Below are 17,235 nucleotides of genomic sequence, written 5' to 3'. Positions count from 1 at the left end.
TTCACACACAGGAGAAAAAGTTTTTTTGCATCGCCATGTGAAATTTGACATTAATTGTCACTTATTTGTCACCATCCACACATGGAAAAACAAAGAAGAGAAAAAACAAATCACTCGGCTGCAAATGAAACACTTTGACACTTTCGCACAGTGTTCACATCTAATTCAGATTCGATTTTCAAAAACTGTTAATTTGGGTGCATGTGAACGGGACCACTTATACATAGGTTATTACAAACAAAAAAATACATGAAAATGTATACTTTGGACATGACTGAGAACTTGCCCATCCACTCAATGAGAGTTCCTCCTATAGATAGAAGGAAGAACTTATATATGTACTTCAGGTATCTTTTGTTTTTCTTCTTTTTGAGATGCAGCTCGCGATTCTGAACAAGCAAGGCAAACTAAGGATAGACAAAGTGACAGCACCAGTTTAGAACATTTTAGCTGCGGACAAGAATTACGATGATTTTTGCAAAAAGTGGCACCACAACTACTATGCTTTCGACAAGAACTGACAATGAAAGCTTTTCAGTGCAAATGATCTGTGGCATATCATTTATGATTATATTGCACCTAGTACTCGAGCAATAATGGGCCAGTCAGCAGAGAAGTTGGTGAAAATAACACATATTACTGGGCAACTGATGACTTTATAGTACAGTATCTGTCTGACAAACCTGGGTCTACTATAACTCGGGTACCAGGGGGAAAAAAATGTGTCAGCACGTCACAGCTCGGATAAAAACGATGATTTACAATGATTTATGCACCAGCTTCTCACTCATCTTCAGAAACATACTACTTTACATTCGTATCAGTGCAGAAACTATTTTTGGAGTGGCATTGTAACGCTGCACCAACGTTATGCTACACCAGGATAGAAACATACGAATTCGTCCATAAATACCTTGATTTCTCGTACCAAGTCAGGGCATTACACATACCGCCTCCTTCTCATTACATTTTAGATACATTATCATCGCATTACCTTACTGAAATTGCTCTATTTTTACCATCCAATGTGGTCACTACCAAAGGTGTGTTTCCCTGATTTCTCCAATGATCTGACTCGCCTTCTGAAGAGCCTGTCAAACACAAACAGAGTAAGAAAAGATGCAAGATGTACGTATACCATACGCTGTTCACTTCCTAGCTATGGCAATGCGTTCTTTAGGTTTCTTTTCACTCTATTTGGAGTGCTGCTTTTATAAATCATTTGCAGCCGAAGCTGTGGGTAGTGACCTGCGACTAATGATAGACAATTCTCTGTTGCATCACGTTAGAGATGCTTCGTTTAGTTAGTCCCATAGTCCATTGCAGTCATTCACTCTTTCCTCTCAAAACAAACATTATCATAAGGAGCAGTGAACATTTTATTACATATGTATGCACATCAAGGTCCATCGTACAAAATGCCATAATAAGCAAAATGGGAAAAACTTAACTGAAAATGAAATTTGTCAAGAGACTATTTGCATATCCTTTCTGATGGCTTGTTTTCTTACTTTGATGATAGCAACACAACACAAAGCTACATAATTTGTCAAAATCAATTCAATTTTTAAAATGTCAGCAGAGTGTCTACCACACTGACACGCTTGATGTCAAGGGATCATACCAAATTTTGGACAACCACACATTTGATTCAAGCATTGCACCTCATTTCAGAAGACTCACTTATTTGATTCAGGCATTGATAACACATCACTTTGGACAACCACATAGTTTTCATTTGAGCATTGCACCTCATTTCTGTCGAGCACACATCTGACGCATGCAGCACACCTCATTCTGGATGACCGCACAGCTGATTCAAGTACCATACCTCTTATGAGATTGTAAGCGCACACACCTCATTTCTGTCAAGCACACATTTGACACAAGCATCTTGCCTCATTCTGGATGACCACACAGCTGATTCAAACACTTTACCTCCTTTCAGACGGTAAGCGTGCACACCTCATTTCGGTCAAGCACTCACTTGAGGCAAGCATCATGCCTCACTCAGGACGACCACACAGCTGGTTCAAGCACACATTTGACACAAGCATCTGCCTTATTCTGGATGACCACACAGCTGATTCACGCACCGTACCTCTTTCAGATGGTAACCACGCACACCTCATTTCAGTCTAGCACACATTTGATGCAAGCATCTTGCCTCATTCTGGACAACTACAAAGTTGATTCAAGCACTGTACCTCTTTTGAGTTGGTAAGCATGCACACCTCATTTCGGTCAAGCACACATTTGATGCAAGCATCACTCCTCATTCTGGACGACCACACAGCTGGTTCAAACACTGTACCTCGTGTGCACGCCTCACCTCACTCGAGCTTCCCCCAAAACTCACCTGGAGCATTTCCTGAGCGTCTTTCCTCCTCTGGGCCATGTGTTCCGACTCGTTGAGCAGGGTGTCGATCTCCGTCTGGCGGTACAGCTGGCCCACCAGCTCGCTCTGCAGGTTGTCCCGCACATGGTTGACCAGGAAGTGCATGATGGCCTTGGGCACGCTGTCCTGGATGTTCTTGCGCACGATCAGGAAGTAGCTCTGGATGAGCCGCTCTGCGGGTAACACAGAAGATGTTTCAAGTAAGCAAGCATTGCAGCTACTGTTTGGGTACTCATGCATACTCTCTCGTAAACATAAATGTGATGGACTGAGGTTGCGCAACCCTGTTTGTATACAATCCTCATATTCCCTTCTCTTCATTGTCTATATCTCTCTCTATCTTTCTTTGACATGTAAATCACTAAGCCATTATATTATGCCTAGTTTATTTGTCTCCACCTGTGTAACTGCCAGGTGATAAAACCAACAAAAGGCAAAGTCAGTTTTCTATTACAGTCATGAAGACACTGAAGCAATGCTACTTCTGGTTTTGACAATTGCAATAAATGGGTTTCACCTGTAAACTTGGACCATGCATGAACTTGTCAACTTAAATGAATCGCAGGGATTTTGCACTTTGTCCATTTCTGCCAGATATTGCTCTCATGGTCACCACATGAAAATGACTAGCGTTGCAAGAAAACTTCATTGTGCACTCATGGCTGGTTCACATGACCAGATAGACAAAATAATTCAAAATAAAGGTGACATTTTCTTTTCCCTTTATGAAGGTAAATCTGTCACATGTTCCAAGTCGCATAGACCATATCGCAGCCAAAAGAAGGATAACTTTAATCGTTTATGTAAAACATCTTGGCAACATGTATGCAAATTATGGTGGGAAAAAAAAACAAACTTGAGAAACAGAAGGAAAGTGTAGGACACTGAAAATTGAGACAAAAGACAAAATCTACCAAAATCTAGGGAGAAGCACTTTGGCAACCATTGAAGATTTCCACAACCACAAATGCAACACAAAGTCTTGGCTGCCACAAAGAATGGCATACTTCGCACATAACATTGCACTCCACAGGGATTTTCCTATACATGTGAATTAATTTTAAAAAAAGAAAAGAAAAATGTTTCCATACTTACTGATCACATCTACATCCCTCTGTTCCCTCGTCGACAATTTCCTAGTGGCAGGTACATCCGGCTAAGGAGAGAGTACAATATTTCAGTTACAAGCACATCACTCTCTGTTTTTCCACAAAGTTATCGGTAGCAGCATGAACCCAACAGGCTGCCCTACACTTCGGTGGAAATACCCATGTGGGCTTCTATAAAAGCTTTTGGTTTATAACTCATAAGTCAAGCATGAATAGTAGTCCTAAGTCTATGGGGGTTCCTCACTCAAAGAAGTCTGCATCCGCAATGCAGAAAGTTTTGTTATTCTACAAAATATTAGTGGGAAAGCCAATTTGGGGGAAAAATAAGTTGGCCAAAAGCAAAAGAAAGAGGAAAAAAAAAAACTAGGGTTCCATTACCTGCAACCTGAAACCTCTGACGTGTAAGTACTTTTCACAGGTGTATATCAATACTTGTCAGTCTTTACTGGTAGGGGTCTCTAGATTAACATAATACCTATACAACATTGATAGGGCAATGAAAATGATAATGGTTACAGGATCTCAAAGGCTATAAAGTCTCTAAGAATAAAACAGAGCATTCAAAAGCTGAAGAATGGAAGGGGTAAAAAAGGAAAAGCCCCAATCAATGAGGACTTTACAGGTTCTGAGAAATGAAAGTTTAACAGAATGGTATAATGAATGAAAGCATTGAGAACAACAAAAACAAAGGATCTGAGAATGGAAAGGTTAAGAACAACAAAAACAAAGCCTCTGCGACTGAAAAATAGCACACAAAGAAGAGGCTCAGACAATTTAATGGTAACAGAAAAATGGCTCTAAGAATAGAAAGATTTATAAAGAAATGCTATGAAAATGAAAGGGTACTCAAAAAAGAGAATTTCAGGGTTAGCAATAAGCTCTGAAGATTGATGGATCAATATAATTGATCATGTAATCAAAATGCCCTAAAAGTTGTGAGGCTAAGAAATAGCTCTTATGAATTACTGTTACGTTTAAGTATGAAAGGGTTTTAAGAGAAAGAGTTATATAATACATTGTATTTCAAAGTGAAAAATGAAAGGATTGTTAAAGAAGCTGTGCAATGAACTGGTAGGGTTAAAAGAATGACAATGAGGAATGTGAGTTAAACAAGAGACCCGCGGGTCTAGCGCTCACCTGAGTATCGCAAGTTCACCTTTCACGCAGTCACTAATCTAAATTATTCACAGCTCTACCAAAATTTGACGAGGCATTCTCAAGTGGAAGATGAAAATGTACAATAAGGGCCCAATTTTTTCAAGATTCCTTAATTTGGGGGAATTGGGGCCCCCTGGGGCCCTCTGGGTGGGGCATGGTGCCCAGTTTGATAAATTGAGATCCTGACCACCTAGGGATGCTACCTGCCAAGTTTGACAAAAATCCATCATGAGGTTTTCAGGAAGAAGATGAAAATGTACAATTCAGGCCTCCATTTGGACCCTTCCAACCACCCCCCCCCCCCCCCCACCCCCAAGAGGGGCACCCCTGGATCTCCTATGAGCAAACTTGAAACTACAGTCATTACTGTACTCACTCATAGTATTATCTCAGCTCTATAACTTCTGATTCTAGAGAAGATTTTTAAAGATTCCTTCATTTGGGGGGTTTGGGCCCCCTGGGGGCCCCCTGGGCGGGGCATGGTGCCCATTTGAACAAATTGAGATCCTAACCCCCTAGGGATGCTACCTGCCAAGTTTGGTGAAAATGGGTCATGGGGTTCTCAAGAAGAAGATAAAAATGTACAATGTAGGCCCCATTAGGACCCCTCCTCACCCCCACCCCCCCCCCCCCCCCCCCCCCCCCCCCGGGTCCAAAGGGGGGCACCCCTGATTCTGCCATGAACAAACTTGAAACTACAGTCATCAATGTGCTAACTCATAGTATTAACCTAGCTCTATCACTTCTGGTTCTAGAGAAGAAGATTTTTGCGGATTCCTTAATTTTGGGGGGTTTGGGCCCCCTGGGGGCCCCCTGGGTGGGTCATGGTGCCCATTTTAACAAATGGAGTTCCTAACCCCCTAGGGATGCTACCTGCCAAGTTTGGTGAAAATGGGTCATGGAGTTCTCAAGAAGAAGATGAAAATGTACAATTTAGGCCCCATTAGAACCCTTCCCCACCCCCCTCCCCTGGTCCCAAGGGGGGCACCCCTGATTCTGCCATGAACAAACTTGAAACTACAGTCATCAATGTACTAACTCATATTATTAACTTAGCTCTATCACTTCTGGTTCTAGAGAAGAAGATTTTTACAGATTCCTTAATTTTGGGGGGTTTGGGCCCCCCTGGGGGCCCCCTGGGTGGGGCATGGTGCCCATTTTAACAAATTGAGTTCCTAACCCCCTAGGGATGCTACCTGCCAAGTTTGATGAAAATCGGTCTTGGGGTTTTCAAGAAGAAGATGAAAATGTAAAAAGTTTACGCACGACGCACGACGGACGACGGACGATGGACGACGGACGACGGACGACGGACGACGGACGACGCACGACGCACGACGCACGACGCACGACGGACGCCGGACGAAGGGCGATCGCAATAGCTCACTTGAGCCTTTGGCTCAGGTGAGCTAAAAAAAGGGGGGGGGCTATGGAAATGATAGATATTTTTATAAAAAGCTCTGTAAACTACAAAAGATATCCAAAGGAATATCACAAAACCAAGAATTACAAAAGCTTCTCAAGAATACCTGAACAGAATGTAAGCAATAAGGCACTGGGAATTGAAGTGAAAATAAAGAATAAGTTGACAAAAAGGCCAAAGGATTTCAGGGAATTAGAATTGAAAGGTCTGCAACACAGACAATCAAATATAAGAGAGTACTACTTGATCTGTAGAAGATGCCATCTCTAGCAGTGCTTCAGATCTTTGGGACTTGACTCTGGAATCCTGGTTCTGGAGCAAAATGCAATTGAGTCTGTATATCCCGACACCCTAAAATGATCCCTTCTAACTAAGCATTGATCATGCTACTCTTTTTACCTGCAGATGGAAATGTCCATTGCAACTACTTGCACTCTCTCCAACATGCTGACTCTGTGGGGTCGCTCTTAGAAATACTACTTCTGGATCTGAAAGAAATGCTTTTTAAAATTAATACAGACTTGACCCTGGGACCGTACCTCAGGGCCCCACTGGGGTCATCCGTTTAATTAGAACAACTTTTTATCCATCTGCCCCCAAGACAAGACTGACTTCTGCCCAGTTTTATAAACATTACGCCTACCAAAGGGGAGAGTGTTCTCTGGGCATTTGCTTTGATAAATAGCACAGGGTAGCAGCATATAGCAATGAAATGACACAGGTAAAGCATAGAGTGTGAAAGAGAAGTTGGTGTCGTGTCGACTCACCACATCTGGAAGGAGATTAATTCCCCGGCATTCGCTTGTCGATCTTGGGACTGTTAATCTGGGGTGGTGTGCTGACCGATGCCAGGCTTTCGACACTGGCAGACTTGCTTGCAGGGGCTGTCCTCATGAAAGGAATCCAAGAACTACTGTCTCTACTATCACTCCGTGGAACAGCGCCCTCTTGTGTTGCAGCCTGAATAGTCTGCTAACAAGACAGAAATAGTGTTGATGCCAGGTTACAGAGCCCAGTGATCACAGAGGGATTACCAATGCTAACTCCCCATTTCAAACTTGCTGTGGAGGCTTGGAACATAAACGAGTTGCATGCCACTTAAACTTTATAAGAGTTCTATATTCCATTCTCATACCATCTTCTTCATCTAATATTTTCATCTGATGAAATATTCTTGGCAGTTAAAAGTGGGATTCACACACTTTCTTGACTCTGCTGCAAGGAGTGAATCTCATGTTAACCTAATAAATATATATCATTGATCAGTAGATGATAAAATTCATCCAGTACAAACCTGTGTACAGGAGAGTGGGTCAACTACAGAACATTTTAAGTCTTGAAAAAAAAAAAGAGGAGAAAACTATTAACACATTAATCTTTTTCCTACAGACTCAGTGGTTAATAGTTTTCCCTTCTTAAAGATGCACAAACTGATACCTACCTTGGCTTGTCTATCATTCTTCTCTCTGTGGTTTTCCTGTACTGGTTCTGGTACTCTGCTGGCTGTCGACTTCCGCATCTCCCGGTCATTCTGCTCAACTAGTACATTTACAAGACTGGCATCGGCAAAGTCTGGATGTTTAGTGTTGACGTATGCTAGCTCTATACCGACTATGTTTTCGACCTGCAATGCACACACAGAAGACAAGCGAATTGATGCAAGTGTCATATTTATACTACAACAGAACATACTCTGTTATTCATTCTTTTCACCTTTACAGAAGGCACCCAAGCGAACAATCATAAAAACACTTAAGATACATTAGAGTACCAGGTTTTTCTCTAAGTGCAAGTTTTGTTTTTTTTTTTGGGGGGGGGGAGGGGGGCAGAAACCCCCTATCAAACTTAGTTTAAACAATAAAAATTCATGAATCTTTTTAAAACGACTGCCCAACTTAACTGAAGGATCGAGGAAGTGTGTGAGCTACAGCTGATGATTTAATCAAAACAGTTACACACATAGTTACTTCATATAATCAGTATGAAGTGGTTAGAATATAAATTGTGGCCATCAATTCCTCCCCCCCCCTCCTTTTTTTTTTCACTAAAAGCCAAGCTCACAAAAATCTTGCTTTACAGGTGTAATTGTACCATTGAATTTGTGGAGGGTAGCCTCCGTCTGAGTAGTGAGGTGACACACTCGACGATGCGGTCGTGTAACCTCGGAAACCGCAGCAGCTCCTGGGTACCACAGTGCTGGATGATGCGCTGCATCTCCTCATGCACCAGCTCAATGCACCGCATGCTGGGTTCCTCCAGACGCTTGATCTGCCGCTTGACCAGAAGTTCGAACGAGACCTCGGGTACAAACAGGGCTGGTCTCGGACCCTAATGAGCATTTCGAGATGAATCAAGAGGTTGTGGGTAATCTTCTGCTTATTCTAAAGCCATCTTAGCATTTGCATATCACAAAGAAAACATAAAAACAAAAGACTGTTTCTATACAAATGATATCATTTACGCTAGCTCTATATATCATCATATCATAAATGATATCATAAATTCTTCGTCATCTTTGAATTTTATACTTTTTGCTGATGATACATCCACTATTACATCAGATCATGATATAGGAACCTTGTTAATCATTTGAATAGTGAATTATTAAATATGTTGTATTGGCTTAAATCAAACAAGTTATATTTGAACGTTCACAAAAAAAAGAAAAATTGTTCATTTCAGAAAACTCTACTCACCGGATTTTAATGTCAATATATCAATTGATGGGTTTTCCCTTTGCGAGAAGCAGGCTACTAGATCTTTAGGTCATACAATCGATTCTCATTTGACCTGGAACAAACATATATCCTGCCTACAAAGGACCCTATCAAGGAATATTGGCGTACTTTGGAAGTTGACAGATCTTTTATTTGAACGATCCCTGATTATCTTACGTAATTCTTTAATTTTGCCTCACATATTGTATTCACATATTGTGAGGGGAAATTGCAGTATTACTAAACTGAATTCATTGTATTTACTCCAAAAGCATGCCATTCACATCATTACTAATTCTACATACTTATCTCATACAGATTCTTTATTTCATCGTTTGAATACTTTGAAGCTTCATGACATCCACATTTTACAAACAGGTATATTCATGTACAAGTACGCAACAAATCAACTTCCCTCTTTATTTCGTAATATATTTCACTTAAACTCGAATATACACACATATCAAACTCGCCGTTCGACAGACTTTCACCTTGTGAACCCCAAAACTGTTTTAGCTCAGAAATCAATTAGGCATTACGGTCCCGACATCTGAAACAACCTACCTGATCAACTAAAGCAGTGTACTTCACTTGTTTCCTTTAAGGCTCATCTAAGACAGTATCTGTTATTGAAATATGTTTCCAGTGAGTTGTCTTTGATCAATGTACTTATTTTTCTTTTTTTCTCAAGTTTTGGTCAGCCCTGACCCATACCAAATGTTCATCGATTTTTTCCATTCCCTCCCGTTCTTTTTGCTAATGACTTTACAGGGGCATTTATTTGTATATTGTATACCTTCCGGTAAAGTGCATACCTTACGCCAAAAATATACGAACTATAGCATTCATTATCTCTTGCACTGTCACCTGCACACACGACGCACTGTCACTCGAACACACTTACACTTCTATTTTCTACTATACCAGTAGTCAATAGTGCTGCGTGCTTTTCTTTCCCTTTAAAGCGCCAAGTCACTGTTTTTCTTTTCCGTTATTTTTTTTCTTTCTTTAGCAAACTGTGTTTCGTATATTAAGATTAAGAGTTTTATGAGGAGATCTATAATTTATGTCGTATTATATTCATATTACATATATAGATAGGGTCTCATCCACGTCAAGTTCTGCTTATGACGGTCCCCTGTGTTGATTTCTCCTTTGTTCATAAATACAGAATGCCTTAATATGTTGTTTTCATTCGTAAGTCATTACAGACTGATGTTGTTATGAAAGTGACATTTCTTGTATTGATTTGTATGTTAAACTCTCCTTTTTTTGCATACTCTGAATCACTTTGTTTTCATTTGTTATTGCATTAAAATGCAGAAATAAACCAAACCAAACCAAAATGAGCAGTAAATTAGTGCCTGCATAATTTTTTTTTTTTTTTCTGGCAATTTCTTTGAAGTTCTTTACATCAGCTTTCAATGAGACGTCTGAACAATAAAGCAGGGTATGGATCTAACGCCAGGGAATTGGTTTGTTTGTTGTTGTTGTTATATCAGAAAGAATGTGGTTATAGAGGTTTTCTTTCCACTGTTGCCCTTGGTAAATGACAGATGCTCAATCTGCATTGAACCTCCGATCGTATTTACAGAGATTGGCAATTGAAAAAAAAAAATCTCTATAGATCTAATATCAGGAAGTAAAGATATAAGAAAATAATGTTTGGTTTTGAAAACTGCAACTCGGTGGTAGGTCTAATCAGGTTTTTAAAAGGAAGCACTATAGCATGATCAACCTAAAATATGAGACCACAAGTTGTGTTCAACTCACAGTTGCATTACGGATGGCTGTCAGGATGTCTATGGTTCTAAGCCCACCAAGGGGGTCTATACCGTCTAATGTCCTGCCAAAGGTCTCATGGAAAATATAGCAGATTCTGGCACCACCACACCTGAAAAAGGACAAAATCAAATAATTAAAGTGAGTGTTTACCTGAAGGATCAATAAAACAAATCACAAGAACAAGAGGTAATTCAAAGTGTAAGGCTTCACAAATATAGCTTTGAGGACATTAAAAAAATAAGGGTTAACAAAACAGTTCTTAAAACGAGTTAACTTGTGGAAGAGTGAGAATAGAAGAGTGAACGCAAATAATCTGAGAAAAGAAGGCGTAAGAAAAAAAGTGCAAGGGATAACAAAAAGCGCTATGAGAATAGGCTATAGAGATCTGAGCAATTAAAACAGTAGAGCTAAAAACTAGAAATGTCGCTATGGCGACTGATGCCTCTGCCATAATGCATGATTCTCCCAGTAAGTGTATAGTACAATGTCTTCACAATGTGTAATGAGTTTCACATAACTGGCAAAATATTGAAATGACAGGCTTGTCAGAAACATCTTGAATGTTCACTTTCCTTGAACTAGGTTTGCTATAATTGTCTATGAAAGATTTCAGGTACATGTATTTTGGGAATTGAGGATTTTTACTTAACTTCTGAATGACCCTTTTATAAGTTTATGCATTGAGTAATTTTAAAGGTATGAAGAAAGAGTGTAATAACAGTGCAAAACAGATTATTTTTTTTGCATTAAAACCTTGCTTTGACCCTTAACCTTTGACCTTTGACCTTCTGGCAGGAAAATTCCAAGAGAATCTCCATTAGGTAATACAGGTACATATTATATATTGAATTTTAAAAATGATAATGCAAGCATTGCATATATATACTAGTATATGAGGGAAATAGTAAAATATTGAGGAGTTGACCTTGACCTTTGACCCCTGACTATTGACCCATGACCCCTATATTCCCTAGATAATCCCTGCCAGTCAGTACATGCGTATGTACCAAGTTCCATGAAGATACATTGAACCGTTTGTGGGAAAAGTGAAATTGTAACATTTTCACCTAACCTTTGACCTTTTGACCTTTGACCTTATGACATGAAACTCTCTCTGGAGAATCTTTAGGCAGTACTACATGTCTACACTAAGATTCAAGAAAATACCTTTGGGCATGGCATGGATATGGGGGAAATAGCAACATTTTTAGCATTTGACCTTGATCTTTTGACCTTTGACCTCTTGCCAATGTCACTAAAATCTACTCAACTAATTGCCCCATCATACATCATCCTTGGACCAAGTTTGGGGAAAGCTGCTCCATCCAGTTTTGAGTTTAAAAAATATCGCATAAACATAAATTTTAGGATTTGACCTTGATCTTTGACCTTTGACCTCTGTCCGATTTCACTCAAAAATCAATCAAGTAATTGTCCCACCATACATTATCCTCGGACAAAGTTAAGTGAAATTTGTGCGATCCAGTCTTGAGTTATCGCGTAAACAGATACAATTTCATGATTTGACCTTGACCTTTGACCTTTGGTCGATTTCACCCAAAATCTACTCAAGTAATTGCCCCATCATACTTTATACTTGGACCAAGTTTGGTAAAATTCCAGTCAATATTACTCAAGTTATCGTGTAAACGAATGCGGACGGATGTACAGACGGACGGACGGATGGACGGACGGACGGACGGACAACCCGAAAACATAATGCCTCCGGCACCACTTCGTGGCCGAGGCATAAAAAAAGAAGAATGGCTATGAAAATAGGCCCTGCAGATTGACAGGGGGAAACAAAAGACTCTGATAATAGAATGGTGACTTTAAAAAGCAAACGCCTCACTAGATGGATATGTAGATATTGAAGGCTCTGACAAAAAATGGCTCACACAAAGGTTTCAAACTGGAAGTGGTGAATAAAACAAAATGGCTATCAAATTAGAAAGGTTAAAAAAGAGAAGGCTCTGCAAAATAGAATGGTTATACTAAAAGAAAAAATGCTCTGACAATATCTACAAACCTCTACAAATTTGTAAACAGTTGACAGAAAAGAATGGCTTACAGAAAATTAATTCTCGGAGACCCAACCCTCTTTAACTCTTTTTGCAGCAATGAGTATTAAACATGCACAATTTCTCTCACATGCAACGTACCAGTGGACAAGAAATTCACGTGGTACACAGGGGGTTAAAGAAAAAAAAAAGCAGAGAAATCTTACAACTCTGACGTCTCGATGTTCTTTGATGTGCCCTCGATGGTGGCACAGTACTCAGCAGCAAACTTAGTTATGATCTGGAGGAGCGTCTGGCTCTTGTCGTCCACGGGCTCACCAAAGGATGCTAGCTGCTGCTGGAACTGGGATGCCATGACATTGACCCGTGTCTTCAGTTCAGGCAGGCAGTCGCGGATGTGGTGCATCAACAGCTGGAAGGATTTGGGGAGGGGGGGGGGGGGGAATCAGAGGGCACATTGTAAATTAAGAGTTGGAAAATTTTCTACAGATATTGCTTACTACTAACTGTTCATAAATTTGGATATATGTACAGCAATTAGGGTTTCCTCAATATGCCTGCAATACAAATAAAGATACAATATAAATAAATCATAAGTATTTGTTGTTGTTGTTGAAAAGTACACATTCCCTCAACTTGCTATGGACTTATGTTATGGGTATTATCATTTCTCCTGTCTTCTTTAAAGATGCAAGTCAAGTGCTCTTTTATTATGTAAGAAAAAAGAAAATTAAGTTGTGTTGAATTTTCAAAATATTTTCTTTATATCAAGCTACACACGTGACATCACAAATTGTAGGAGTCTTCTCGTCCAGCGATGGCAGCAGTGAAACTTCAAAAATTCACAACTTTTGAACAGTTTGTCCAATATTCCTCAAACTTTTGCTGATGTGTTCTACTACTACTGCTGCATTCACTCAATCCACACATATATCAAGGAAAACTTGTCCTTTAAATGCATCAATTATAAAGAAGAGCAACGAAAATAAGAAAGTATGTCAAAACATTTTTAATCCAGAGTACAAATAAAAAGATGACTCCATAACACAGTCCTTTTTGGCATAAGAAGGAATGAAGGAGTGGAGGTGCGAGATGCCCGCACAAATCGAAACTAGGACTGTCACTTCTGTAACTAATAAATTGAGTTCAGATGCATAGTCTTGGCGACTCCAGCATTCTAAACTGAAATAGGGTGGTAAAATGAATTGCAGCTGTAAACCCAATCTACTTTTAATACATTTCTGGTTTGCAAGTCATTCATTCTTCCCCCTATAGGAGTCTTATGAAGTTATTGCACACTTTTTTTTTTTACCCAAGGGGACCCTTTTGATATGGCCTGGGAAACCCTGGACCATGCAGAATTGTTCAGAGGGTCTTTATCCTCTTTTTCTCACCCTGTTCAGCGTTCTCGCCAGGTAGGCGGACCCGTTGCGGCTGGCAAGAGCTGGGTATTTCCTCTGCAAGAATGCTCCCTCATCCTTCATGGCATCGTCGATTTGCTGCGGGGCGAACAAAATGAAGAGATAACATCATCATTTATTTGAAGGAGAGAATACTTCATAATCGCATAGTGTCACTAGAGAAGGGACTAGCATGGTCACCGCTATGTTTATCTCTCTCTCTCTCTCTCTTTCTTCCACTAATATATACTGTAGATATACATGTGTACTTATTAAAATAAAAAAATATATAAAACACAATATATAGAAAATTATATAACAATGTGCGAATCAGTTTTGGTGCCTCGAAGGACAACTTTTGACAAATGAACTATATGAATAAACAGATGAAACAAGTAACATATACAGTGGCATGATATAACTGGATGAGGAAAGAATTATAATTTTAAAAAGCTCACTGTCATCAATCTAACACTAACTACATACTAATTTGACTTACTAGATCCATGGTCCATGGCAACAACACTCTTCCTGGTTCTAATCAAGATGTAAATGTAATTACCAGGTAAGATATGCATCAAGAAAAAAAGAATGCTATATATACAAATATCAGTGGCTTTCCAGACGTGCTGGCACTATTACTATAAACATTATTTCATGTTTGACATTATTCAATCCTTTCAGTATAGTCACTCTCTAAGATGATACAAAAGCATGAGGGATGATAGCTGCAGACATCAGCCATGACCAACCTTCTTGTTGTTAATGTCCATCTGACTTCTGTTGACAATGCCGATTATTCCAAGTTTGACGGGAATCACTGAAACAATTTGAGTAACACACAGACACACTTAGAACCTACCATGAATCACCAGTTTGGTGTATGTACTTCCATTTATAAAGAAAATGATCAGATTACAACAGTGATATGCTGCCCTATAAAGCACAAAGACTTACAATACTGGAGACAGAGCCCAACTAGAAATGATTTTCCCACTGAATAATCAACAAATAAGTGAGAAGAAAGAAACAAAAGAAGGTTCTCAGCATTTTTTTTTTTTTTTTTTTTTTTGATGTATGGTCCTGATAGTAAATGCGCTAAATAAGAGAAGTATTGCTTTTTAAAATAACAGTGAAATAAAAAAACAAGAATGGTGTCCATCCAGAGAGGTTTAATGACATATTACAATAGGCATGGGTAAAAGGCACTAATGCATTGACAAAAACTTGCCCTCCCATCACATACCAGTGAACATCATACCTCATCACATAATAAAGTATGACAACAAACATTAATGCATATATTGTACCTTTGATTTATTTGAGTTATACAATGCTTTTACTCCTTTTTTGTTTTTGTTTTTGTTGTTTTGTTTTGTTTTGTTTGTTTGTTTGTTTGTTTTGGGGGGGAGGTAGAACACGGTATCTGTGAGATCAGCCATGCAGAGTTGTTCAGTACAAGGCTTTGCAGAGACCCAAGACCTATGTGTGCTCACCTCTGCCACATAGAACATCCACAGCATCGGTGCCCGCATCCATGAGGTCCAGCTTGGTGATTACAGCAAGTGTTCGCCTCCCTGCCAAATTTAAAAAGCAAGACCATGCATTCTTCATTTCTTCCCTTCTTAACTGTCCATTTCTCAATCCCCTCACTTACTGTACAAGCCATACGTCACAATGTAAAGTTGTGTATGGTTTGACAAACATATCGATGATCCATTGCTATTTCCATGTTGACTTCCCTCTTTTACAACAACTGGGGCCCGTTGCATAAAAGTTACTATCATGGTTACTTTGCCATCCAATGGTAACTTCCATGGAATTCTTGATTTTGATTGGCTGTTGAGTACTGTTGCCATGGTAGTTGCCATTGGATGGCAAAGTTACCATAATAGTAACTTTTATGCAACGGGCCCCTGGTTTTAAAACTGTACCCTAAATACAAGACTTCCCTCTTTTACAACAACTGGTTTTACAAGAACTGTACCCTAAATATATACTACATAAACATGGAGTACAGAGAATGAGAGCATGTCTTTCTTATCAACCTAAAAGGTGGCACTACTTCAGACTAATCGATCAGGTTAAAACAAGAATATCTTGCAAAAACAACACAAACATAACAAAGAATTTGAATCATTTGGATTTTTTTTTTTAATCCATCAATTGAATGATATCCTTGTTATTCTATATCAAATGAAGATAATTGGTATAGTTTCCTCAACAACTTTCTGATAAAACCTTTTGAGAGAAAAAGAAAAAGAAAACAGAGGAGCTGCAGCTTGAACTTGAACTTAATAAACTTGTAGAATCCTTTGAAGAAAGAAATGCATAAATGAGTAAAACAAAATGAGGGGCCACTACTAATCAATCATTCATGAGTAACATCATAACACTGCCTAGTTATTAGACAAAGGAGGAAGGATAGATTGAAATACACATGGAGAAATATAGATAGAGAGAGAGAGGAGAGATGTGAATGTTGCCCTGCTCTGCACTCTAGTATACACCATTGCCAGAGTCTTTCGCGATGCTTACCATCTGGATCTACTTCCTTGGCCAGCTTGAGAGACTCTGAGGTGGCCATGTCTGTGTTGGCTGCTGTAACTGCCAGGATGATGGAGTTGGGGTTGCTGATGTACTTCAGGAGCATTTCTCTGATCTGGGTTTCTATGTCCTCCGGCTGATCTCCGACCGGCACCTAGATGAGCAAGGGGAAAGATCCATTGCACACATGCTGATCATCTCAACTTACAGGTTGCAAAATCAGATATTATACATTGGCAATGAATATCATATTGTACATATCTGATTTTTCTTCTTCTTTTTTTCCCCGGGGGGTGGGGGAGGGGGGTGGGAGGGAATTTTTTTTCCATTTTTATTCTAGAAAGCATTACAATTCCTACAAGTCTCCTAAGTACTGATGCTTACATTTTATCTGTGTCTTAAAAGTGAACACAGGTACCTGTACTTACACACAACAAAGGCCATCATTGCAATTTTCCATTACTTCCACATCCAATAATATATTTGAAATGATAATGTGGGGAACACAACACAGAAAGAGTTTCAATTCTATCACAATAGTATGCATTGCTCTCATGCATTTGAAGTCACAAATGATTATGATGGTTAGATGGACAACCAAAAAATATTAGAAAAAGTTTGCAGAAGTGTCAATATCATCATTGAGAGTTTCCATGTCAAACAGTTTGCCTATTGAT

General features: G+C 39.4%; 1 protein-coding gene across 1 annotated transcript in view; it reads right to left on the bottom strand.

Annotated features, from left to right (window-relative positions):
• The window catches only part of LOC139728688 (dynamin-1-like protein), a 34,954-nt gene continuing 17,719 nt past the window's right edge, over positions 1 to 17,235 (bottom strand). The window contains 13 exon segments of the mRNA XM_071639628.1: positions 1 to 1,091; positions 2,360 to 2,571; positions 3,494 to 3,554; positions 6,856 to 6,879; positions 6,881 to 7,060; positions 7,530 to 7,712; positions 8,180 to 8,416; positions 10,579 to 10,699; positions 12,818 to 13,023; positions 14,006 to 14,110; positions 14,764 to 14,831; positions 15,508 to 15,588; positions 16,550 to 16,712. Of these exon segments, the coding sequence (XP_071495729.1) occupies positions 1,035 to 1,091; positions 2,360 to 2,571; positions 3,494 to 3,554; positions 6,856 to 6,879; positions 6,881 to 7,060; positions 7,530 to 7,712; positions 8,180 to 8,416; positions 10,579 to 10,699; positions 12,818 to 13,023; positions 14,006 to 14,110; positions 14,764 to 14,831; positions 15,508 to 15,588; positions 16,550 to 16,712 (1,698 nt within the window). The 3' untranslated portion in view covers positions 1 to 1,034.

The sequence above is a fragment of the Diadema antillarum genome, unplaced genomic scaffold (genome assembly GCF_040938485.1).
Source record: "Diadema antillarum isolate AM-2024a unplaced genomic scaffold, OU_Dant_1.0 scf00000019, whole genome shotgun sequence".
Lineage (NCBI taxonomy): Eukaryota > Metazoa > Echinodermata > Echinoidea > Diadematoida > Diadematidae > Diadema > Diadema antillarum.
The sequence above is the reverse complement of the archived record's forward strand: the minus strand, read 5'-3'. Positions and strand labels throughout refer to the sequence as shown.